Source organism: Pseudorca crassidens, chromosome 6 (assembly GCF_039906515.1).
Source record: "Pseudorca crassidens isolate mPseCra1 chromosome 6, mPseCra1.hap1, whole genome shotgun sequence".
In the NCBI taxonomy this organism is placed as follows: domain Eukaryota; kingdom Metazoa; phylum Chordata; class Mammalia; order Artiodactyla; family Delphinidae; genus Pseudorca; species Pseudorca crassidens.
The window spans coordinates 37,463,893-37,489,570 of NC_090301.1; the positions used below are offsets into that span (position 1 = coordinate 37,463,893).

General features: G+C 40.5%; 1 protein-coding gene across 2 annotated transcripts in view; it reads right to left on the minus strand.

Annotated features, from left to right (window-relative positions):
- Positions 1-25,678, minus strand: part of PLCL1 (phospholipase C like 1 (inactive)) — a 385,709-nt gene that overhangs the window by 343,574 nt on the left and 16,457 nt on the right. For both annotated transcript variants that reach the window (XM_067741099.1, XM_067741100.1), the window contains exons 2-3: positions 18,704-18,793; positions 9,678-10,982 (exon numbers count right to left, since the gene is read on the minus strand). In XM_067741099.1, coding sequence (XP_067597200.1) covers positions 9,678-10,859 — 1,182 coding nt within the window. In that variant the 5' untranslated portion in view covers positions 10,860-10,982; positions 18,704-18,793. The remainder of the gene's footprint in view (positions 1-9,677; positions 10,983-18,703; positions 18,794-25,678) is intronic.

Consider the following 25,678-nt stretch of genomic DNA (forward strand, 5'->3'; position numbering starts at 1 on the left):
GTAAAGGCTGCCTCTCTGTAAGACTGGAAATGGTGGCTGAACACAACAGTTCACGGTCCCCTGAGTCTATGGAATCTTAGAGTCTTTTGTTTTAAGCTGTGATGGCTAATTCCAGCACTCACAACTACTTCCATCCTGTTACACCAACTGCTATGATATCTTGTTTACCAGAAGCCATTTCTCTGTATTGGTGACCCTGCCATGCTAAGGGTGCAACTATGAAGAATTTCCTTGGACTTTCTTAGGGCTAGGGCTAGAAAAACAGAAAAATAGACAAAACTTGTCTTTAATGCCATGCATTCCCACCAACAAACTAGACCAGTCCTTCTTAGATCCTTCCCAGGAATCTCTAGGCTCAAAGGGCCCTAAGCTGAGTATTCACTATTAGGTGTGTTAAGGTGTGAGGTGTTAATTAGTTAAAAGACTCTCCAGAAGAACCAAAAAGCCATCAAAATCCCCAAAATTTGAATTCCCAAATGTACAACTTCCGGCAGAATGATCTAGGTAGAGAGCTATTTGTTGAAGCATTACTTTTTCCATTTATAAACATGGTCCCATCCAACTCCATTCTCTTTAGCACACATTGATCCTCTTTCTCTTCTCCCCAAACCACAAAAATCTCAACTTCTGACCAAACTTTTCTGAGTTTGGCTAACATTTCTGAGTGTGGCTTCTCATAGCCCACGCAGTTACTTTCATAAAAAACATGTCTTGGGATAAAGACCATCATCCCAGCTGTAGGACATAAAGCTGGGGAAAAAAAGGTCACCTGCTGTTGAGGCTTCTGACTTCCAATGTGTCTAGCATTAAGTGTGTACACACATACATACCACTGCATTTATCACAAAACCAGGTTGATTCCATACTAACTGAATATGAGAAGGTATTAGGAAAAATATTTCTTGTAAATTTCAGATGTTTGGGGAAAGCTTTATTGTTTTTTCCAAAAGAAAAAATTCCACTTTAAGAGAATGTGACTAAACACCTTATTGTGCAAATGCTGCAATAGAAAAAAAGAGAGAGAAGAGAAAGAAAAAGCCAAAGTCCTATGTCCTTTCAATAATTTAATATAACAGCACATAGGTAATTAAACCTGACATATGAGGAGTGTTTCAACACGAGAGTTGACTGTGCCTTTAACACCTGGCCAGTCTCCAAGTGATGGGGACAAACCTCTGGGTACGATTTGGCCATGGTACTGTATCTCTGCATAGCAGAATGGACTCACTACCATCAACACAATAGAGTAGCCACAAGCACGGTAATTTCATGACATACTCACATATTTAAATTTCCCATTTTTTTTTTGGAATTTCCACCCCCCAAAAAAGGAAGTAAATGATTAAACAGACTTTCAGTTTAATGGAATTCCTCAGATATTCCTCATATGTGTGATGAACTCACCTACCTCAAATGTAATTGGGAAGAAATATTAATAGTAAAGCATCATATCCACTACCACTTATCAAAATTCCAACTTCCTTGGATTAGAGACTCAGATACTCCTTACTGATTTATTGATGCTGGAAGACAAAACTATCAAACTATAAAATAAATCATATCAGTTTGCATTGATTAAGTAACAGTCCATCCTTAGCCTGTGTAATTTACAGCAAAGTTGGATCATAAATTCTTGCTACATGGTAAAGATGCTAATTCTGATAAAAGAGTAAAAATGTACTAAGAGGACTTCCAGTCGTCTCAAGGGAAAGTAGTGTACGATATTATTGTAAAGTCATGGGTATTTTACATGAAAGGTTAAGAAGCTAAAAAAACATAATCAAAGAATCCTTATCAGAGTTTCCCGAAGTTGTTTTCAGAATAGTTTCTTTTCGATTTGTCAGCTAAACTTAGTTTTTAAGGTAGCTATATAATGTCTGCTATTTCATGCATACTAGCTAAGGTTTAAATCAATATTATTTAAGAGGATGTACAGCATAAAGATTAAAAGCAACCTCTGGAGCTAGACCATTTGGGTCCATTTCCTGGCTCTGCATTTACTAGCTGTGTGATCTTAGGCAAGTCATATCTCGCCAACTGTAAAAGGGAAATAACAATTAAAAATACTAAACTCATATGGTTATTGTGAGGATTGAATGAATTAATACACATTAACTGAACAATGCCAGACTCATCATACAACTTATATAAGCATTTGCTATAAGAAAATTTCTCAACAGGAAAATCTCTGCAAGATGTACTAGGTGTTTTATCTATTAGATTAAACATCAAAATAAAGCATTTAATTATTAATAACATATCTAAATATATAATAATTATAGCATGGAATCAATAATTCCAAAGTATTTTAAAAGGGGAGTTCACTAAGTGCTGAAGATGTCTTTGCATCTTGCATGTCAGTCTCCAGGGGGAGCACAGACTCTGCCAACCTTCATCTCCCACTTCTGCCCCTACTACCGCCTCCAAAAATTAGTCGTGATAAATGGTTACAAGACTGCAAGTTCAAGGACATTGATAGAATCTGTTTTGTGGAGGTGAAGTTTTCAAAGGAGATAAAGGTCAGAGTGCACATGGCGTGGTATCCTCTTTCTCCCCTCACCCAACAACGTGCTGACCTGAAGGGGAGCAGAGCAAGGCAGTTTACACTCACGCTTCCCACACAGTTGCCCTTTTCCTGAGCCAGACCCTAACCCAGCCTGAGCCAAGGGAGGTTTGGAGGGGAAACACATTCTCCTCCTGCTGACTCCTTATTCTCTAGCCCGATGGGGTGAGCTCCTGAGCAGCCCACCCTCATCATCAGCTGTCAGATCTGATATGAAAGATATGGGCTTTAAGAACACAGGCTACTTGGCCTGCTTTGGTTTGAAATCACTTGAGCCTCAGAGAAAAGTACCTACAACATGATCAGGTCCAGCTTTCTAGAGTTCTGCCTTGTAATCTTGGTCCCAGCTAACAGTAAAGGGGTTTTTTTGTTTGTTTGGCTTTTGTCTCTTTTTTACTTCCTTGTGCTTTTATCTTCCTCAACATCTCACAGGGAAGGTGTTCTGAGTATAATCTATCATTTCTAACCATTACATAGTACTATACAATGATACAAGTGTGCCTACTTATACATACTGCCTGAGCTTAGTCTAGTATAGATTTAGCACCTGTTAACAGGCTTTTGAACAAGTCAGTGTGAAAGAGTTAAGAAAGCAGATATTAGGGAGGGTGGGAGGGAGGGAGACGCAAGAGGGAAGAGATATGGGAACATATGTATATGTATAACTGATTCACTTTTTTATAAAGCAGAAACTAACACACCATTGTAAAGCAATTATACCCCAATAAAGATGTTAAAAAAAAAAAGAAAGCAGATATTATCTTTCAAAGATTTTAAACTTTTGAATACAAAGTTGTGTGGTTAAGGAAAAACACAATATCCTTGCCAGTAACAGGTATCATAAATTCACAAATACAAATTAAGAAATCTTTGGGAACTAAGCACACTTACTAAAATAGTTTAGCTGTTATGTTGTTTTGTTTTGGATGGATTATATTGTTTTCAAAATTAACTTGCCTTTCTTCTTCCTGGAGTGATAATGATAATATAAATATGATTCTTTTCTACTCACAATGTACAATCCTACTTATCTCAAAATAATGCTAGTTTAATTATTAGTGAGGTAAATTAAAATGGTACTGTTGAAAATAAACTAGATTATATCTCTCTTCAACACATCCACATAAAATGTTACAAATTAAACTAGAAATCAAATCCAATTTTAAATCCAAAGGACTATTCCAATACTTTGTCACACTATAATTTTGTTGCCATCTAATGTTAGCTGAAATACACAACACATTGGCCAAGAATTAAAACAAAACAGAATGTTGTCATTATAGAACTTGACTATTCAGTTCTAATTGTTTTTATCAATTTAGTATACTCATTAATTATAATAAATTCTGTCTATCATAACCTTTATAGGAACTGGGATACAGAGATGAACTGGGGATGCGAAGATAAATAAGATTTGATAATACTACAAATAAACCTTTTTTACATTATTAGAAAACATCAAAATATGAGATTTTGTAGAACTCACAGGTTCCACTGTAATAGGTTTACTGATTTATTACCTTAGGTTTAGATTGGAAGTGTAATCAAATTATTCTCTCTCCCCATCTAATAAACAATGGTTCATTTACTAGCATTGAGACCCCAGTGGAAACTCAGAAAGGAACTTTACTCTTGCCTCTTACTTCTATTTAGTCATCTTCAGCTGGATAATTTTTTTAATGTACAATCTTATACAGGTCTCAGTTTAGACATTGCTACTGAAAATGGAATTATGTTTAATGCTCACAGTTATTAAAGCTGAGCAGTCACTGGGGGAGCAGGGAAACCTGCTGTAATTCTTTCTTTGAATTACTCCCCAGCATGCTGCCTGACCAGTTGCTCCGGCATTACCTAGAAGCATTCATGGATTGTTTGTTCAGTAGCACCAAAGGTAAAGTCGGCTGTCCCTGATGTCTTCTCATAATACCCTGTGGTGCCTGAGGTGTTATTTGGTAATAAATGTTCAATTGACATTTTACTGTACAAAATTTAATTACCTTTTTTCTCTACTGTAAAAGGGGAAAGGCTGGGAAAACAACTCTTCAGTCTTAATTGCAATGTATGTTTGACCTCTCAGTGGCTATGCAATTAATGTCTACCTTTTAAACCTTAATATATTTTCCAAGAAGGAAAAAAATTCTTGTAAATTCTGATAGTAGTAGCAAGCACTAATCAACAGGTACTTCTAAAATCTCTCATCAAAACATGACAAGGCTCTCTATCAAAATTTTATTCTGAATTCTCTTGAGAGATGCTATAAAAAATCACATCAGAAAAACACCACAATGAGAAGCAACCACTTCTAAGGTGAAATGTGACCATGTTTCTATGGCAATTTCAGGAAAAGTAAACACTCTGACTGAAGTTACTAGGATAATAAAACAAATCCACGCAAGAAATTCAATGTTATTTATGAATCATTCCTCAGGAGGAGCACCCACGACTGAAACAACCAAGGCACACTAACTTCACGCAGTAAGGCTGGCCAGCCCCGCTGTACAATCAGGTTGTTTATCCAAAGTTCACCCATAAGTCGATTATTTGGAATTTTTAACACATATTTCTACAGGAAAAAGGGTCTATAAATTCTGATTGATTCCCACGCCAATCTACAGAAGCCTATTTAACTTATAATGTGTCTAAAATTTTTGAGTTATTTTTCAATCACACTTAATTCCCTTCATAACTGTCTCTATAAAAAATGTTTTCAGAATGTTTTCACAGCTCCCACACAATACCCCCTATTGCATCACTCCTCTAGAATAATACATATTCCTATGCCCCATATATCAGTCTAAAAAAGAATACAGTCCTTCACAAACTCAATTGTGTGCATGCGCAGGGGAGAAGTGGGCCGGGTGTAAAAGAACAGGTGTACCTTTCATATACCGACAGCAAGTAGAACATCTGCCAAGCTGCTCTACCTTTTAAAATACAGTACAGGCCTAACAAAATGACCAAAGACAAAAGCAACAGCAATCCCTTTCTAGAGTCATCCATTTCCAGGTGTTCTGAATTGGAGAGGTGGAGCTGAGACAAGATAGTTTACCCACAAGCCTGGGAGCCGAAGAATATGCCACGTTCTTAGATGTTCATGTTGTTTCTAACCTAAAAAAGTATTCATGGATTATGGGCTTTCTGCATCTGAGAATCAGCATGTTAAGCAGACATGGTTATGAATCCTGACTCCACATTGTATCAGTAGCTGTCCACGCCTCCCTTCTCTACGTTAGAGAGTTTGCTATGAGGATTGATTACAATGTATGAAAGCTCCTAGTTTAGTACTTGACTCATAGTAGGCAGCATTTCGTAAAAGTGAATAAAATTTCCCTTGCCCGTTTGAGGAGAGCCATAATTTTTACATGGGTCAACAGGTACCCAAGGTGCATTTTTGAGGCTGCAGCTCAGAAACTCACTACACCAGCCCCACAATGAACATGACAGAATGAGACTGGCCATAATATAAAATAAGAGACATGAACAACATGGAAGTCACTACTCTAGCTGCTTCAGTGCACGTCTCAGCACCTCATTTCCAGCTCCTATCTTCATCCCACACACCTATGTCCATGGGATCCAAGTGATAATTTCTTCTCAAGAATTCATACTGAAGTAGAATCAAAAGGAAAAAAGTAGAACTCTTCAATACATTACATATAGTGGGAGACAAATCAATTGCTTTTTATTTTCTTTGGTCGCACAGTATGTGGGATCTCAGTTCCCCAGCCAGGGATCATACCCGCGCCCCCTGCATTGGAAGTGCAACGTCTTAACCACTGGACGGCCAGGGGAGTCCCACAACTGCTCTTTTATATCTCAATTCCTGCCATCTGGCATAAGGAATAAGCTACACTGCTTTCTGTTTCCAAAAATTTCTATTATAGAGTTATAGAGCTGTAAACTATAATCTAAAATGTTAAATATTTTAAATGTATAAATTTGATATCAAGTACCAGATAGTTAAATGGTCTAATTCCTTAAGTAGAAATATATTTGAACCTACAACAGTACATAATTTTTAGATATTATCAACTTTGCATGTAACTAACTTGTCATGAAGAAGCAATTTTAAACCACAAGTCATGAAGAAGCAATTAAGATGGAGTCTACTGCAATACTGTGGTGTATAACGATGCACTTACCAAAAAACATGCAACATTTATCAACGTCAATGCTGCCCAAAAGCTCACACAGAAAAACACAGGGAAAAAATGGACAGGTTAAAGAGAACCTAGTTTAACCCTCACATTAAATTCTTTAAAACTTAGGACTGGGCATATAAGGGAAGAAACATAATTATAGTAGAAAGAAGACTTTCCAAAGATGTGTAAAGATAAATGCTATTGTTTTCCTCAGCTCAGAATGAAATTGTTTTCTCAACTAAACACATATTTTCGCAAATTAGGGAGGGCAAATTTACTGAAAACATTCCTTTTATTAATATACAAGACAGTCTGTTTTCTGGCATGATAGAGGAATGCACTATTCTGATTTATCTAATATCCATGTTTATAGAGAATTAGCAGTCAAACAATTAGACTAGAAACAATACCTAAATTGAGCTGAAAATAATTTGATATTTGATGATCCACAATCTTTCAGTGGCTCAGAGTTATGATCATGAATATCAATTATCCCTGTACTAAGGCTGTTTGGAACAGCATTTAATAGTTTGATTAATATAAAATGTACTAGAGCCTTTCTTTTTTGTGTATGTTTCAGTGCCAAATAAAAAGAACTCTTGGCAAAACTATGAAGAATGCAATCTTTTCTCAATACAGAACATGTGCTACTTATTTCTTATATGATCTAGACCTTTTTTAGAAATTCTCATTTTTACTATGCTGAAATGAACAAACCATGGGGCAGCAGATTCAAGATGTCAACAGAAAGGTCCTTGATCTCAGAGAGGGAGTGGCACAGAGTCCACCAACTGCCTCTTTCCCCACTGTAAGATAATGAAGGGCTCTGGGAATAGACCCCAAGGACCGCTACCCACCAATGACCTACCAGGTTATCCTTGAAGATTAACAGACCCACCACAATGACCTTAGACAACCCTCTAGACATCAAAATGTTTGGAGCAAATCTGAAGATATGAGGCCTGTAAACTCTAGCGAAACTTTATTACATAAGTCAGCAGCATCAGTAGTTCACCACAGATAAGTACAGATACATATGCTTATATATACATGGAATTTTACTGGAAGGATACACAAGAAAGTGTTAACAGCTATGGGGGTGGACCATGTAAGTGGGAATGTGGAGTGGCTGGGAGTTTTCCCTTCAAACTCCTTTGCAACATTTGTTTCTATCATATGCATATATTACTTTTTCAATAAGAGTTAGCTTAAGATAATAATAATAATTCACTTCATTTTCTGGTATCTTTAATTTTAAAGGTCATTTATTAAATATTTATTTTACTATTAAATAGGGAAAGAATCAAGCTGCTACTCTGTTGTCTCCCTCCTTTTTTGTCACAAAAAGAAACTTCAAAACAACAGAGGCATCGTTACTCAGCAAGGACTCTTCTGAGAATATCAACCAGCACATAACTAAAATTTAAAAACTGCAAACTTAGCTGCAAGAATTTGTATATTCCTTTACGCTCTGTTACTTTCATTTTTTACAACACAACAAAAAAGCCCCCTGCTTTTTATGATGGTATATTTTAAACTATCTTGAGGCTCTTGTTTTCACACAACACGTGTAGTGTCTATATCTTAGATTCCAAAATGTGTGCTATCTAATTGTGATGTCTTTTTTAAGATTCAAAACAATATGCTTTCTGACCTGTGAGTTAAAAGGAAAAAAAGTGATCATTTCCTTTTTATCCAAATTCACACCCAAAATAGAACATTTCTTTTCACATAATCTAAAAGTCACAAAATAACAGAAACTACTACAAGTCATTTGTAACTACCACCCACTCTTCTTTTAATATAGAAATCTCCCTGTGTGGCTTTAAACTTCCATGTGTCAGTACTGGGGAAAAGCCTAGACTATACTTGGAGCTGGCTGGCTGGACTAGGGGAGCAGTCTACCCACACAGGCACTAGGAGCTCCAGTTTAGAGCTTGAGAAAGAGACACGTATTATGTGGTGTATACACAGCTTAAACCTGAGCAAGGGTTTTTAATGTATTAACACAAGTACATTGAATAGTAAGTAGTTCCAAGTCCATCCTTCATTATCATCTTTGGCTTACTTTTACATGGAAGTAGTTTCATACTGACTGTTCTACCAAGATCGGTTTTAACATCGCGTACCAAAGATTACCCACGTGCATTTACGCTAAAAGGCCCTTTTCCAAAGCCTGTGGAAGGGTTCTGACTTCCAGGGGACCTTAACCCGATGTCATGCAACCAAGATGAAATCTCAAACAGGAAACAAGCCCCAAGTGGAAGGAAGATGGATGGAGAGAAACCCTGACTGGTAGTTGAGGGGTCGAGAAGCGTTTTCCCTGCATGTGGTGGTAACCACAAGGCCCCGGGGTGCTGCTTGGTGGATTGGCTGCTTTTCGGTTGCGCTCTCTGCAGCGCGGAAACTCTGGGCTCCAACATCGCTCTTTACTTTGCTGCAGGGGCCACTGAAAACTCTGCCTGCCTACGGGGAAAGCTCACGCTTCGTGAGATCTCAGGACAGTTTGAGTCTCGAGGGTTTGGGGTTTTTTGTTTTGTTTTGTTTTGCTTCACTTGAGGGTAAACTGTGCATTTCCTTTACTGTGCGGCAAAAGCTAACTTCTCGTTGGAGAGCAGTGCACAACCATCCCGCGGGTCTGCATTTATATTGAGTCCTCCCTTCCTCCGCATATCAACGGCTTAGCGAAACTTTCAGAGAAGATGAGGAAAAGCATCCATGAAAACGCAAAGACGCAGAGCGGAACTTTTCCTCCTCTGTCAAGAAAAAAAAGGTCACTTCTGCTTCTCACAGTCAAGAACTGAGTCTGGGAACCTCCGGACAAGGAAGGAAGGTTCGGTAATGAAGGGGATGGGAGAAAACAATGCTAAGCCTGCGTGGCCTCCGGACACCATACATCCTGCCCCGGCCCGTGACCCATCCACGGTTCACCATCCACACCCACGCTCCCGGGGTCGCGCGGCCTCGCTTACCTTGATGATGCTGCTGCGCCGGGGGGTCGCCCGCGCAGCCTCCAGGAGGCCGGCCTCGCTGTCCGCCGGGGCCCCGGCAGCGCTGGGCAGCGCGACCCCGCTGCGACGGTCCCTCCACTGGCCCCCAGGGGCCGCCGCCACGCCATCCCCGGAGGCGGCGTCCGGGCCCACTCGGGGTTCGTCTTCGCTCCCGGCCGCGTTTGTCGGCGCTGGACCCTCCCTGCTGGCTGCGCCCTCGGCCATAGCCGAGCGCGTTTCGGGCTCCCCGGGGGGAGGCGGCACGCCCGGCAGCGGAGTCCAGCCGCTGGGCACGGGTGCGCTCATGCACCGGGAGGCGACCGCGCCAGACTTTGTTTCACCGCCCGGTGGCTGCGGCGGTGGCGGCAACTTTCTGGAGAGGAGACATCGCTCGAGTAGAGACGTCCGCGGGCTTTGATCCAGGAGGCCGGCAGTCCTTGGGGGGACCGCGGCGGGAGTGAGATGTGAGCGGCAGGGAGAAGGAGAGGCGAAAAGGAGAGGGAGGTGTCCGAAACGTGATGCAAACGCCCGCTCTGCGCCAGACAAAAGGCATCGGGCGCCTGGCCGGGCTGCCTCTGAGGCCGGGACGCGCGCGGCCTGAAAGGGGCTGGAGCCCGGCGACCGCTGCCCGGCGCACCAACCACCTGCCCGCGGACGGCGGCGCAGTGGCCCCAGGAAGTGCGGCGGCTGCGGCAGCGGCGGCGGCGGCGGCGGCGGCGGCGGCGGCGACGACCTCCACTCCGCTCTGTTGTGACAGGGAGGGAAGGACTTGTTTTGACAGCCCGTGGGGATTGGCAGGCGTCTGGGCCTCTTAGGAGTCTCGCCTCGCCGAGGGGGGGGTCGGCCCGACCAATCCCCACTAGGGAGGGGTGTGCCCAAGCGCGAAGAATGGAATGTGTTCTCTAACCGGGAGCCGACCCAGACGGGCTTGTGTACTCGAGTGGGGTGTGAGAGCGCGCGTGTGCGCACCCGGAGGCGCTCCGTGTGTATTTTGGGAAGTTTAGATGTCCGAAACGAACCTGAAGTTGCAACAAAATCCGGGGATGGGACAGAGGCGGGGGAAAGGAAACCTTCGTTTGCAAAGCAAAGCAATTTGGAGGAAATGGGGTGTTGAGTATTAAGGTCAAAGCCTTTGGCGTGACGCGGAGTGCAGCTTCGCACCATCAGGGGTTAATTGCAGGCTCTCACCTTTAGAAGTTAAGTCCATGCAGAGATAAATTAGGGTTTACTGGGACCCTGTTGTTGGATAATTTGCTTCAGTTTCCGTGTAAACATCTTCAGTTCACTCTGCAATGTGAATAAATATGACAAGGAAATGGAATCAGATAAAAAGAGGTGAGAGTAATAGGAAGCCAAACCAACTAAATCCTCTGGAGAGTGGCTCCTCACAAAGCGTAGATATGATGCATGTTGGCTAAGCACAAGGTGAGGTAGGGGATTTAATCTCTATCCTAAAACATCCCTATTTGGTAATGAATGCTTCAACCTCCTTTCTCTAGATAATCCTACATAAACATATTTTGCTCATTTCCAGCAAGTTAGCAAGAGGAGCGATATCCTTGAATGATGCATTAAGGCAGTGAAATTAACCACAGAATGTTCAGATAGGTGAAAAAAGGATGGCTCTGAGGTTTCCTAGTAGGACAGAAGATTTGACATTTTAATTTAAAGGCTTTTTAATATTAGAATCTCTGTTAAACCTTATTTATAACATTAAATTATATTTTAATTATTTATAATTTGAGATGTTACTTGTTCCTTTGACTAAGAACATGAGAAATTCTTCAGCCTTTTAGACCCAGAATTTGTTAGAATGTCAGAATTTTAGAGATGCAAGGGGATTTAGGGATCATCTAGCGCAACCCTTTTATTTTACAGATGAGATGAAGGCCCACAGAGCTTTAGTTTCTTGTCTACTAGTTAGTGCAAGAGGTGAAATTAGAATCTGCCACTTAACTCCTCCGGTAATCTCTTCACTACTTTATCTGGCTCCTCTGGGGCTGCAAGCAGCCAGAACTGGATGAGGCCCTTGGGAGTTTTCAGACTTGACATTTACCAACTTTTAGGGAAGACTGAGAAGGCTTGATTTTACCTTTTCTTTAAATATAAATGCAGCCTGGTAATGCATGTACCAGATTAGCAATCTCTGGTTTTAGAACCAACACCACCCTCTAGTGAGATTCTGAGAACTGCATCCATAATAGCAAATGCTTTTTTCTTTCTTTCTCATATGTAAAAGACAGGAGAGGAAACTCAGTTTCCTTTCAACTGATCTGCCCTTATAACCCACAGACAAGAGGAAGTAGAAGGTCACCCAGACTTAAAACAGCCATACATGTCCTTCATCTTCAGAAATATTTTTACTTGCTATACTCACAAATATAACCTATTTTAACCTACCACTTTTTTCTTTGGTATTCAGGTATTACTATGTTTTATTTCTGTCTTCTACAGTTGCTTTCAGAGCTTTATTTTTCTGTGTTACCCTCATAAAAATTCCATTCTTGGGTTGTCCTCTGAGAAATGTAAAACTGTGGTTATCTCACTCATCATCTTGTTCTATGATATTAATGTCATTTACAGGGATTTCCCATGTAAATGGTTTGTGTATACCATCCTGATATTATTTTTTGATATTAAAATTAGTGTCACCACGGGCTTCCCTGGTAGCGCAGTGGTTGAGAGTCCGCCTGCCAATGCAGGGAACACGGGTTCGTGCCCTGGTCCGGGAAGATCCCACATGCCGCGGAGCGGCTAGGCCTGTGAGCCATGGCCACTGAGCCTGCGTGTCCAGAGCCTGTGCTCCGCAACGGGAGAGGCCACAACAGTGAGAGGCCCGCGTACCGCAAAAAAAAAAAAGAAAAATTAGTGTCACCTTACTAACATTTACAGTCAGTGGTCTTCAAAAAAAATAAACCAGAAAGTATAGCATGCAGTGTATAAAATTTTTTGTGTGTTTCAACTAGATGATGGCCAATTGAAATCTTCTCTTATCTCTTTTCTCCCTTAGCAGCCTTCTCTCTCACCCTCATGTGAAGGCAAACACACACACACACACACACACACACAAACACACACACACACGCATCTTTGCTCTGAGCATCTGTTCAGACTGTTGTCTAATTCATTCTGCCTTGAGAATATAGTTGGACCCTCATCTATCAAGTCTTTCATACTGTTGTCCTCTAGCATAAGCTCAGAAGGCTTCTCTTGATATTCATGTTTCCAGTTTAAAAATAAAGAACCCTCCATTGAACCTGCTCCTACCCATACACAGATTCTACTCTGTGGCCCCACTCCCAAGACTGAGAGCAAGGTGTAGCCAGACTCGGTCAAATCAGCAGCCATATAAACACTCCTACCCTCCATTTAAAAAAAAACCCTTTCCAAGTTACTATGACCCACAACTCCTGTCTCCCAATCATTCACCAAGTAATGTGACAACCACTTCATGGGCAAATTGGAAGTTGGGGGAATGGGAGGGAGAGGGAGAGAAGGGATGTGAGTAAGAATCATAAATTGTCAATTCAAATGTCACCACCTCAGAGAGGTCTCCTCTGACCACAAGTCCCAAGTTGCCCCTTCAACCTCACACACATACCATGTCACTCATATTATTCTGTTTTGTTTTCTCATAGGATTTTTTCACTGTAAATAAACTGTCCTATCCATGGAATTGTTTACTTATATAGTCTTTCACGCTGACCTCCTGTCTCTGCCCCACTGAAATGGAGAATGTAATCTCCATGTGCATAAAAAACTTGTCTATTTTGTTCAGTGCTGTACCTCCAGCTCCCAAAACCATGCCTGGCAGAGTAGGTGCTCAATAAATATTTGTGGACAGAATCTTTACCTTTGCAGTCCTCTAGCTGAATAAAACAACCACTTCTGATAAAGAAAAAGGGCTCTGTCACTGAGGACTTCTTATCGTCAAGGATCCTGGAATTCCATCCTAGGGCAAAACTCAGAGCAGACCCAAAGCAAGTAGTTGCAAAATTAGAAGGATGCTTATAAATTGGAGTAACATGAAATCTAGAATTGGACTGAAAAACAACTGATGGGAACCTAGCCAGCTGCAGCAAACCTGAAAATACCTAGCCCAGAACTGAAGGCTTGGTATGTCAATGTAGTCCTTCCAGCTCAGGTTAGTCACTTCAGAACCCTGGGCCTAAGAAAAATCCAGTGAGAATAGTAAGACTTTCCATACATTACCAGGAAATCACAGTTGGGAAGAGAACTTATCACTGCTTTCTATGTACCAGATAATCCTCTATGAAGAATTCTTTACAGATAAGGAAACATAGGATCAAAAGGGTCAATTCACTTGCTCAAGTGACAAAACCAGGATTTGAGTCCCAGATGATGACTTTGAAGCTTGTGGCTCTTTGTACTACACAAGGCTCTCATAGGGTACAAGTCCCGGGATGGTCCTGGAGACTTCAGTTATTCTGAAGAACCACTCCTTCAAATCTGGGACCACTCACATTAGGCACAACTACCTCTTCTCTTAACACCAGCATTACCTCTGTTTCATCATGACGGAGTATAAGGCTGATTGATTTATCGGTGTGTGAAGAAACACATTTATCCTGTGATCCACATATACGTAAGAAAGAATATTTTGATATTAAGAGCCAGTTCAAAGATGCATTTAATATGAGTACAGTATTTTCAAATGAGCCACATATATCTTTATATTCAGTCACCGAGCTCCCCAATACACATTGTAGTCATTTTGATTTGCTAGTTCAAGAAAAAGCAATTTGCAGGGTAATTTATAGTATAAGTATTATAGTAGAGCAAATATATGCTAAGTCAATGAAAGATAAGCAAAACTTAATACAACCTCTTAAAATTCAAGATTACCTTTTCTCAACAGGTATTCCTTCATCCCTTCTATTTCAGTAACTAAAACATAAAAATCAACTACTTTCATTTCTAAGTAGGACACTCCACTTCTTGATAACAGTCCTACAAAAATGAGAAGTTACAGGGAATTCCCTGGTGGCTTACTGTTTAGGATTCCGGGCTTTCACTGCTGTGGCCCAGATTCAATCCCTGGTTAGGGAACTGAGATCCCACAAGCCACGCAGCACAGCCAAAAAAAAAAAAAAAAATGAGAAGCTACTAATTGTTTAGGATAGATCTAGGTTAATCAGTTTAATAAATCTTCCAAGTACTGAAAGACAATAAATATTTAAGAAATCTCTAATTACAGACAATGTTCTTCAATGTCTGATGGCTGCTGCAAACCTGTACTACCTGCATGAGAACAGAAAGCCAGGTGTTTGTCCATTACCACTGCCCCTCAGGAATCACCCCACATAGACCCTGAGGCTAAAATATGCTATCAGGAGCCCCAGGCCAGTCGTCTGGGAACAGTCTGTATGTTCAGGGCAAAGGTCTTTTAAAAATAGAGTCAGTGTTGAATTATTTTCTATGTGTTAATTTACTTTGACACAGATCCTGGAGTTGGAGCTCAGGTCGTGGTTATGTTCCCTACAGATGCAGAAGCCACAAAGGCATTTATGAAAAGTACCACTAGAATGGCACTAATGATACCCCTATGAAAACTTGCTTCTCTTCTTTATTTGTTTTATTTAACAACTTGAGCTGTTTCCAGGTATGGTTTTATAATATAAACCTCTTCAAATCAAACATACACCCAATGCCTGACACTTGTGATACAGGAGTGAATATGGGGCAGGTTCCTCCTCCTCCTCTTCCCCCACCCCAGGTACAAACCCCAAATCTAATTCATCCGCATGTGATGGGGATTCTTCCTCCAATTTTGCCAAGACATGAAGTTCATTAATGCTTGTCAGTATCACAGGACCCACTAGAAGAAAATATAGAGTCATATTTCTTTCTCTAATGCACTCCTTTCCTTTCATCATGATGTATTACTTTTTTTTAATTTATTTATTTTTTTAACTTCTGGCTGTGTTGGGTCTTTGTTGCTGTGTGCGGGGTTTCTCTAGTTGTGGCGAGCAGGGCTACTCTTTGTTGCGGTGCGCACGCTTCTCATTGCAGTGGCTTCTCTTATTGAGGAGCACGGGTTCTAGGCGCACAGGCTTCAGTAGTTGCGGCGCGTGGGCTCAGGAGTTGTGGCGCATGGGCTTAGTTGCTCCGCAGCATGTGGGATCTTCCCGGACCAGAGCTCGAACCCATGTCCCCTGCATTGGCAGGCGGATTTTTTTATTTATTTATTTATTTAATTTTATTTTCGGCTGCATTGGGTCTTCGTTGCTGCTCGCGGGCTTTTCTCTGGTTGTGGCGAGGGGGTTACTCTTCGTTGTGGTACACAGGCTTCTCATCGCAGTGGCTCCTCTTGTTGCAGAGCACAGGCTCTAGGCGCACGGGCTTCAGCAGTTGCGCACGCGGGCTCAGTAGTTGTGGCTCGCAGGCTCTAGAACGCAGGCTCAGTAGTCGTGGCACATGGGCTTAGTTGCTCCGCAGCATGTGGGATCTTCCCGGACCAGGGCTCGAACCCGTGTCCCCTACATTGGCAGGCAAATTCTTTTTTTTATTTATTTTATTTACTTTATTTTTGGCTGCATTGGGTCTTCGTTGCTGCGCAGGGGCTTTTCTCTGGTTGCGGCGAGCAGGGGCTACTCTTCGTTGCGGTGTGGAGACTTCTCATTGCGGTGGCTTCTCTTGTTGCAGAGCACGGGCTCTAGGTGAGTGGGCTTCAGTAGTTGTGGCTCATGGGCTAAGTAGTTGTGGCTCATGGGCTCTAGAGTGCAGGCTCAGTAGTTGTGGCGCACTGGCTTAGTTGCTCCGCGGCATGTGGGATCGTCCCGGACCAGGGCTCGAACCCATGTCCCCTGCATTGGCAGGTGGATTCTTAACCACTGCTGGCAGGCAGATTCTTAACCACTGCACAACCAGGGAAGTCCTGATCATGATGCATTACTCTTATACCTATTTTGTTAGCCTTATTATGCCTTTGCTGTAGCCTACCTCAAATCTTTTGGAAGAAGCAGAGTGAGATATTTAAATAAGCACAAAATCATAATGCATGTTCTAAATTAAAATGTAAGACAAGAGTAAAGTATGGTCTCTTTCATAAGCACTTCTTGGCTCCAAATAAGTTTTCAGGTGTATAACTCTGGTTTAGTACAAGTTTATCTGCTTTATTAAAATGAGGAAATTAGAGCGTGGATCCTTTCTTTAAAAACATAAATTTCCCTTAAGAAGCCAAATGTCTAGTGAAAACTGGATTGCTAGCATTTGCTCTGTCATTAACCTCTGTGAGAATCTCACAGTTCCCACCCTCACTGACTCAAATAGGTCACCATGGACACAGTGCCTCTACCCTTAACCCACAGTGGAGGAGCAACAGCTGTTGAACTGCACTTGGGAATTTTGCCATTCTCTGCTCTTTATAAAATGTCCTAGTGAAACTGTTCACATAATGTCACAATTGTTTTCAAAGGTTAGGGGAGGGACTTCCCTGGTGGTGCAGTGGTTAAGAATCTGCCTGCCAATGCAGGGGACACGGGTTCGAGCCCTGGTCCAGGAAGATCCCACATGCTGCAGAGCAACTAAGCCCGTGCGCCACGACTACTGAGCCTGCACTCTAGAGCCCAGGAGCCACAACTACTGAGCCCGCGTGCCACAACTGCTGAAGCCCGCGCACCTACAGCCCATGCTCCACAACAAGAGGAGCCACTGCAATGAGAAGCCCACGCACCACAACAAAGAGTAGACGCTACTCACCGCAACTAAAGGAAGCCCGCGCACAGCAACGAAGACCCAACACAGCCAAACAAAATAAAGATTAGGGGAAAAAACATCTTGCAAGAATCATCTGAAATATTGAGCAAAAGCACAGGACTAAAATTTAATTGAAACTGTGAAGTGAGATAACAAACAACAAACATAGTACAATACTATAATTAGTTTAATGAGAGGTTACAGAGCTTTCTTTAAAGTTTCTGCTAGCCAAACTGAGTTTTCAATAACTAAACTGATAACTGCAGATAGAATTTATTTGGAAGATTCTTTAGGAGCAAATACTTAAACTCTAAGCAAAAAGTACCAAACACTATTATTTTCAGGCTATCATTTCTCTCTTTTTTTTAAATTTTATTTATTTATTTTTGGCTGTTGGGTCTTCGTTGCTACATGCGGGCTTTCTCTACTTGCAGTGAGCAGGGGCTACTCTTTGTTGTAGTGCACGGGCTTCTCACTGCGGTGTTTTCTCTTCTTGCAGAGCACGGGCTCTAGGTGCATGGGCTTCAGTAGTTGCAGCATGTGGGCTCAGCAGTTGTGGCTCGTTGGCTCTACAGTGCAGGCTCAGTAGTTGTGGTGCATGGGCTTAGTTGCTCTGCGGCATGTGGGATCTTCCCGGACCAGGGCTCAAACCCATGTCCCCTTTATAGGCAGGCGGATTCTTAACCACTGCACCATCAGGGAAGTCCCCAGACTATCACTTCTAAAGGAAGGAATATTTTTCTGATTTTTGATAAACGTTACATTTCTCATCAACCTACTGCTATTAATTCTAAACTTCAGAGAAATAAAATATGTGGATACAATAGAATCTTACCCTTCCATCTACCTGAATTTTTCCTATGCAAAATACAGATTAAAATGGTTTTAGTTTGTGTTCTGAAAATGTCAAGAATAGTCTGTGATCTGTGACTGAAACTAAATTAAAATCAAAAGGGGTGTCTCTTACCTGTACACCCAGAGGATGAGAAACAAGCACTTAATGAATTATAAAAAATATTTTCTCTTATTTCTCATCATTAATTCTGCTCACTCACCAATCATTAACAACATTCATTATTATGATCACATAAAAATACTTCATTAATACTCTTTGTTGTAAAGCAGATCATCCTACTCTGGGAGATGTTCACTGATGCTTCTCTATGCAAGAGTTAATACATCCTCATCCCATTGACAGCAGGCACAGGCATGTGGCTTGCTTAGGCCAATGAAAGATGAGTGGAAGAACTCCTTGTGTACAGAAGATTTAAGAGCCAGTATATACTTACCATTATCTCATTTTCCTTTGCCACAGTATTAATTGTTCACCAGACATAGGCTGGATCTTGAAAATGGCACGATGCAGAGCTGAAGTAAATCTGCAATGAACATGAAACATGAGCAAGACAGCAACCTTTGTGGTAAGTCCCTCAGATTTGGAGGTCATTTGTTACTATAGTAGTCTCTAAACTCTCCTGATACAGACACATAAATTTACCGAAAGCCCTGTTCTTTCCACAACCATGCTATTGGTTCATATGGTCAGATACTGTTTGATTTGCGCAGCGAATAAACAATCTTGGCATCTATTAAACCAGTAAAAACTAAAAAATTTTTGTATATTCAATAAAATTTTGTATGATCATTTCCATTTCTGTGACATATTTTTCTCATTTATTTCTTCCCTGCAAGCTGTATAAGCCTGGTTTTGCCTTTCTTAAGAGATTTAGAAATAACAGCATAAATATGATCATATGCATATTTTTTCATATAATTTTTTAATCTTCTTTTACCTGTGTTGCACATTTCTCTACTCCTCAAACCACTCAACCCTCTCCCTCCTTGCAAAATAACTCAAATTAACAACCTAGTATGCATCTTTTCAGTTTTGGTTTACATTCATATATGTAGATATACACATATAAATAGAGTGTGCTTTTGTCATTGTTTGATTTACAAAAAAAACAGGGGGAGACATTTTTATACATACTATTTCGAAACTTCCTTTTCTCATTCAACAATACCCGGTAAGGATCCCACCACCTCATCCGCAATATCTACTAATTCATTCTTTTAAATTAATGCATAATAGTCCATGGTATGGATATATCATAGTTCATCCAGGCATTTCTCTATTTGGGGTATTCAATTTATGTCTAATTTTTTACCACTACAAACAATGTTGTAATAATCATTTTTGTACACACATCTTTATGAATCAGTCATTTCATTTCCATCAGATAGATTCCCAGGAGTAGAATTTTGGGTCTAAGGGTATATGTATTTTTTATTTTATTAGATAATGCCAGATAGATTTTCCAAAGAGTAACAACACTTCATATTCCATCCCAATGAGTGTTGTAGTTCTCATTAATTTCTGCCTCTTATAGGTATAAAATTATATTCCATTATTGTAATTTGCACTTTCCAGATTACTAAGCACATCTCAAATGTTTCTTGGCCATTTAGACTTAATCTTCAGTAAACTATACATGTGCTTCGCCTAATTTTCCTTTGGATTAAATGCCTTTTTCTTCTCAGTTTGTGAGAGTTAGATGTCAAACACAGAGATGCCACACTCAGATTCTGCTTCAATAAAGGGCTCACTCTGCAGCTGCAAGGCGTATGGTTCACTGGCAGCCTTCAGCTGTCCAGTAACTTAGGGTCCACGTCAACTTTTGACCCATGGTCTTATTCTTCTTGAAGAAGCACCTTGCCAATGAATGAGTGAGGCGTTGATGGCTGAGGACAAGCTCTTCTCTTCTCTGGGCAATCTCCAGCCAATGGGTCCTGGCCATTTCCACCGTGGCAGGGCTCCTCCAACAGGCAATCACTGCTCCAGAGCTGCCCCTTGGGCTGGTTGAGACTTTGTCAGGTCTGTACCTAGGCTCCTCCTACCCAATCCTGCCCCTCCCTTTTTCCTCTATTGTGTTACTTTCCAATAAACCTTTTGTACCTCTAACTCATCATGCTTCTCAAAGAACCCAACCAACATATTATAGATGTTAACAGTTATTACGTTATCTGCTTTTGTAACATTTTTTCCAGAACTGTTTATTGACTTTGTCTATGGTATTTTTGCATATGCATTATGTTAATTTTCATATAATCAAACATGTCTCTTCTCAGCATTGGTTAGGAAACACTTTCCAACGCCTAGATTGTACATGTAATCTCCTACCATTTTTGTAAGATTTTTATTGCTTTTCTTTAACATTTAAGTATTTGGTTTTTCTATAATTTATTTTTAAATTTAGTTTGTATGTCTATATAAGTGTGTACAAAGTTAAGTAAATTTTTAAAAAATAAGATGGTGGTCTACTTTTTATTTTCTTCATGAACTAATCTATTCTTTTCTTACTGAATTGAATTATCCTTCTTGTCATATATTAAATTCTTACATGTACTTCAGTCTACTTCTGAGTTTTCTGTTCTGATTCCCATCCAATACATATTAATTTGTTTATAGTGACTTTGTGGTATGTTCTTATACCCATGCTCACTCCATATTGTAGCTAGAGGGACTTACCTAAAGAAAAAAACCCAACTCCCCACTATGAAGCTTTATTGGCTTCCCAGTGCCAGCTGAATAGGGTCCAGGCTCTTTGGCATATGTGGCCATGGCTCCTATCTACATCCCTGGCTTCCTTTCTGACTACTCCACTTCTCTTCGTTCATACTTTAGGACTATCAGGTTACTTAAAGTCCACTGAATACCACATGCTGTTTCATGCTGTCACATTTTGGTTACACGAAAAGTCTTTCCCACCTCTCTTCACTGAACTAACCATTATTCCTTCTGCAAAATTCAGTTCAGACTTCATCTTTTCCAGGAAGCCTTTCCAAAACCCACAGCTTACACTTTACCCTCCATTAATATGTTGGTACCTACTACACTACATTGATACATCTCTTTAAGTGTGTCTGCCTTCTGCTTTAGGCTGTAAAATTCATTTCTTATTCATTTTTGTACATTTCGAACTTGACCCTATGATACAAAAAAAGCATTCAATACATTTTTCTTAAACTATTAAATTAAAGCAATGGTCCTCTGGCCATTCCCCTCTGAGGATGTGGGAAGAAAACATTAGGACTTATATTTATACTTATCTAAATTGAATAAGAAGTAAATCAAGCTTTGCCCATGTTAATATGCAGGTTCCACTGACACCACCACTTGATCCCTATGGGGGTGAAAGAGGTATTTTGAGGGATGATTGGGAGTTCCAGAACTTGGAGAAGTTGACAGTGCCAACTCGTTACCTGGTACATAAATCCAGTTAATAAATTTTAAAATTATATTGTATAGTTTAAATTAAACTAACCCAAAATGGATGGATGGCTTAAAATATTCCTAGAAAACATCTTGAATTGAAGATAATTCTAGTGAGCATTTCAAAATAGCAGAGCTGACTCTTCTCCTGTTCAATACAAGGACACAATTGCTTATATTAAGAGGAAAAAACAATGACCATATATCTGACAAGAAGTCAGCCAAAATAATTTTTTCACTTTTTGACATGCAGATACATATTCACTTCTGAAAACAACCATGACCAGTGACAAAACATTTTAAAGAAATATTTGCTTCATTTTTTAAAAACTCTTTTGTGTATGTTTTATGATGTGCATAAATATTAGTAAAGAAAAAAATACATATAATAGATAAATAAATAAATATAAATGATGGATATCCTCAAAAACCAGTAAGAGAGTGAAACTAAAGTGTGGAGACCCCTGCAGATGAGTGAGGTCCTCAGGGTCTATTCATGTTTTATTAGGTCAGGAAGATGGAGGAAGTATTCATCAAACATGTTGAGGATGAAAGGAAATCCTTTACCATGAATTACCATGGGGAAAGGATGGGAAGGAACTTAATGGTAGAAAGAAGAATCATAAAGGGAAGCTTGAAGGAGAGTCTAGGAAAGTAAACAGGAGCAAAGCAAAAAACTCATGAAGACGAACTGGTCCATTTCATTAGGAATCAGCACAGCAGTCAAGGCATTCAAGCCATCAGAACAATTCAAATTTGTCAAGGTATTTCCCAAGGCATTCCCCTACACTAGACAGCCATTGCTTGAGTCCACTTTCTCAAAAGGAAAAAGGAACAAGCAAAAGGAAAATTTGCATTTTGAGTGCATAATCAAATAAGCTGTACCCAAACCAAACTAATAAATTCAGTGGGCCAAAGTAACTAGTATCACAAGAAAGCCTAAATTAAACTGAGGCATTTGTGTGCCTATATTTGTTTTATAAACAAAGTCCTTGGAGATTGGTTCAAGATGGCGGAGTAGAAAGACGGACGCTCACACCCTCTTGAGAGAGCACCAGAATCACAACTAACTGCTGAACAATCATCGACAGGAAGACACCGGAACTCACCAAAAAATATACCCCACATCCAAAGACAAAGGAGAAGCTGCAAGGAGACGTAAGGAGGGGCGCAATTATAATAAAATTAAATCCCATAACCACTGGGTGGGTGACTCACAAACTGTAGAACAATTATACCACAGAAGTCGACCCACAGCAGTGAAGGTTCTGAGCCACATGTCAGGCTTCCCAATCTGGGAGGAATTCTCTGGGAAGAGGAATTCCCAGAGAATCAGACTTTGAAGGCTAGCGGGATTTGATTGCAGAACTTTGACAGGACTGGGGGAAACAGAGACTCCACTCTGTGTGTGGCCTCCACTGTTTCTGTCAGGGCACACACAAAGTAGTATGCACATCAGGACCCAGGGCAAAGGGGCAGTGACCCCATAGGAGACAGAACCAGACCTATCTGCTAGTGTTGGAGGGTCTCCTGCAGAGGCAGGGGCGGGGGGGATGGCTGTGGCTCACCACAGGGACAAGGACACTGGCAGCAGAAGTTCGGGGGAGTACTCCTTGGCGTGAGCCCTCCCAGAGGCAGCCATTAGCCCCACCAAAGAGCCTGTGGGCTCCAGTGCTGGGTCACCTCAGGCCAAACAACTGACAGGGAGGGAACTCAGTCCCACCTATCAGCAGACAAGAGGATTAAAGTTTTACAGAGCTCTGCCCACCAGAGCAACACCCCACTCTACAAACCACCAGTCTCTCCCATCAGGAAGCTTGCACAAGACTCTTAGATACCGTCATCCACCAGAGGCAGACAGCAGAAGCAAGAAGAACTACAATCCTGCAGCCTGTGGAACGAAAACCACATTCACAGAAAGATAGACAAAATGAAAAGGCAGAGGGCTATGTACCAGATGAAGGAATATAAAAGATAAAGATAAAACCCCAGAAAAAAAAACTAAATGAAGTGGAGACAAGCAACCTTCTAGAAAAAGAATTCAGAATAATGATACTGAAGATGATCCAGGACCTCAGAAAAAGAATGGAGGCTAAGATCGAGAAGATGCAAGAAATGTTTAAAAAAGACCTAGAAGAACTAAAGACAAAAACACCTAGAAGAATTAAAGAACAAAGAAACAGAGATGAACAATATAATAACTGAAATGAAAAATACACTAGAAGGAATCAACAGCAGAATAACTGAGGCAGAAAAACGGATAAGTGACCTGGAACACAAAATGGTGGAATTCACTGCCACAGAAAAGAATAAAGAAAAAGAATGAAAAGAAATGAACACAGCCTAAGAGACCTCTGGGACAACATTAAATGCACCAATGTTCACATTATTGGGGTCCCAGAAGGAGAAGAGAGAGAAATGACCAGAGAAAATATTTGAAGAGATTATAGTCAAAAATTTCCCTAACATGGGAAAGGAAATAGGCACCCAAGTCCAGGAAGCACAGAGAGTACCAGGCAGGATAAACCCAAGGAGAAACATGCTGAGACACATAGTAATCAAACTGAGATAAATTAAAGACAAACAAAAATTATTAAAAGCAACAAGGGAAAAACAACAAATAACATACAAGGGAACTCCCGTTAGCTTAACAGCTGATTTCTCAGCAGAAACCCGACAAGCCAGAAGGGAGTGGCATGATATACTTAAAGTGATGAAAGGGAAGAACCTACAGCCAAGATTACTCTACCTGGCAAGGATCTCATTCAGATTCGATGGAGAAATCAAAAGCTATACAGACAAGCAAAAGCTACGAGAATTCAGCACCACCAAACCAGCTCTACAACAAATGCTAAGGGAAATTCTCAAGTGGGAAACACAAGAGAAGAAAAGGATATACAAAAAAAGGACCTACATTCATTACTGATGAATATAGATGGAAAAATCCTCAACAAAATACTAGCAAACAGAATCCAACAACACATTAAAAGGATCATACACCATGCTCAAGTGGGATTTATCGCAGGGATGCAAGGATTCTTCAATATATGCCAATCAATCAATGTGATACACCATATTAAAAAATTGAAGAAGAAAAACCATATGATCATCTCGATAGATGCAGAAAAAGCTTTTGACAAAATTCAACACCCATTTATGGTAAAAACTCTCCAGAAAGTGGGCATAGAGAGAAACTACCTCAACATAATAAAGGCCATATACGACAAACCCACAGCAAACATCATTCTCAATGGTGAAAAACTGAAAGCATTTCCTCTAAGATCAGGAAAAAGACAAGGATGTCCACTCTCACCACTATTATTCAACATAGTTTTGGAAGTCCTAGCCACAGCAGTCAGAGAAGAAGAAGAAATAAAAGGAATACAAACTGGAAAAGAAGTAAAACTGTCACTCTTTTCAGATGACATGATACTATACGTAGAGAATCCTAAAGGTGCCATCAGAAAGCTACTAGAGCTAATCAATGAATTTGGTAAAGTAGCAGGATACAAAATTAATGCACAGAAATCTCTTGCATTCCTATACACTAATGATGAAAAATATGAAAGAGAAATTAAGGAAACACTCCCATTTACCACTGCAACAAAAAGAACAAAATACCTAGGAATAAACCTACCTAATGAGGTAAAAGACCTGTACTCAGAAAACTATAAGACACTGATGAAAGAAATCAAAGATGACACAAACAGATGGAGAGATATACTATGTTCTTGGATTGGAAGAATCAGTATTGTGAAAATGACTATACTACCCAAAGCAATCTACAGATTCAATGCAATCCCTATCAAATTACCAATGGCATTTTTACAGAAGTAGAGCAAAAAATATTAAAATTTGTATGGAAACACAAAAGACCCCGAATAGCTAAAGCAATCTTGAGAGAAAAGAAAAACAGATCTGAAGAAATCAGACTCCCTGACTTAGACTATACTACAAAGCTACAGTAATCAAGACAATATGGTACCAGCAC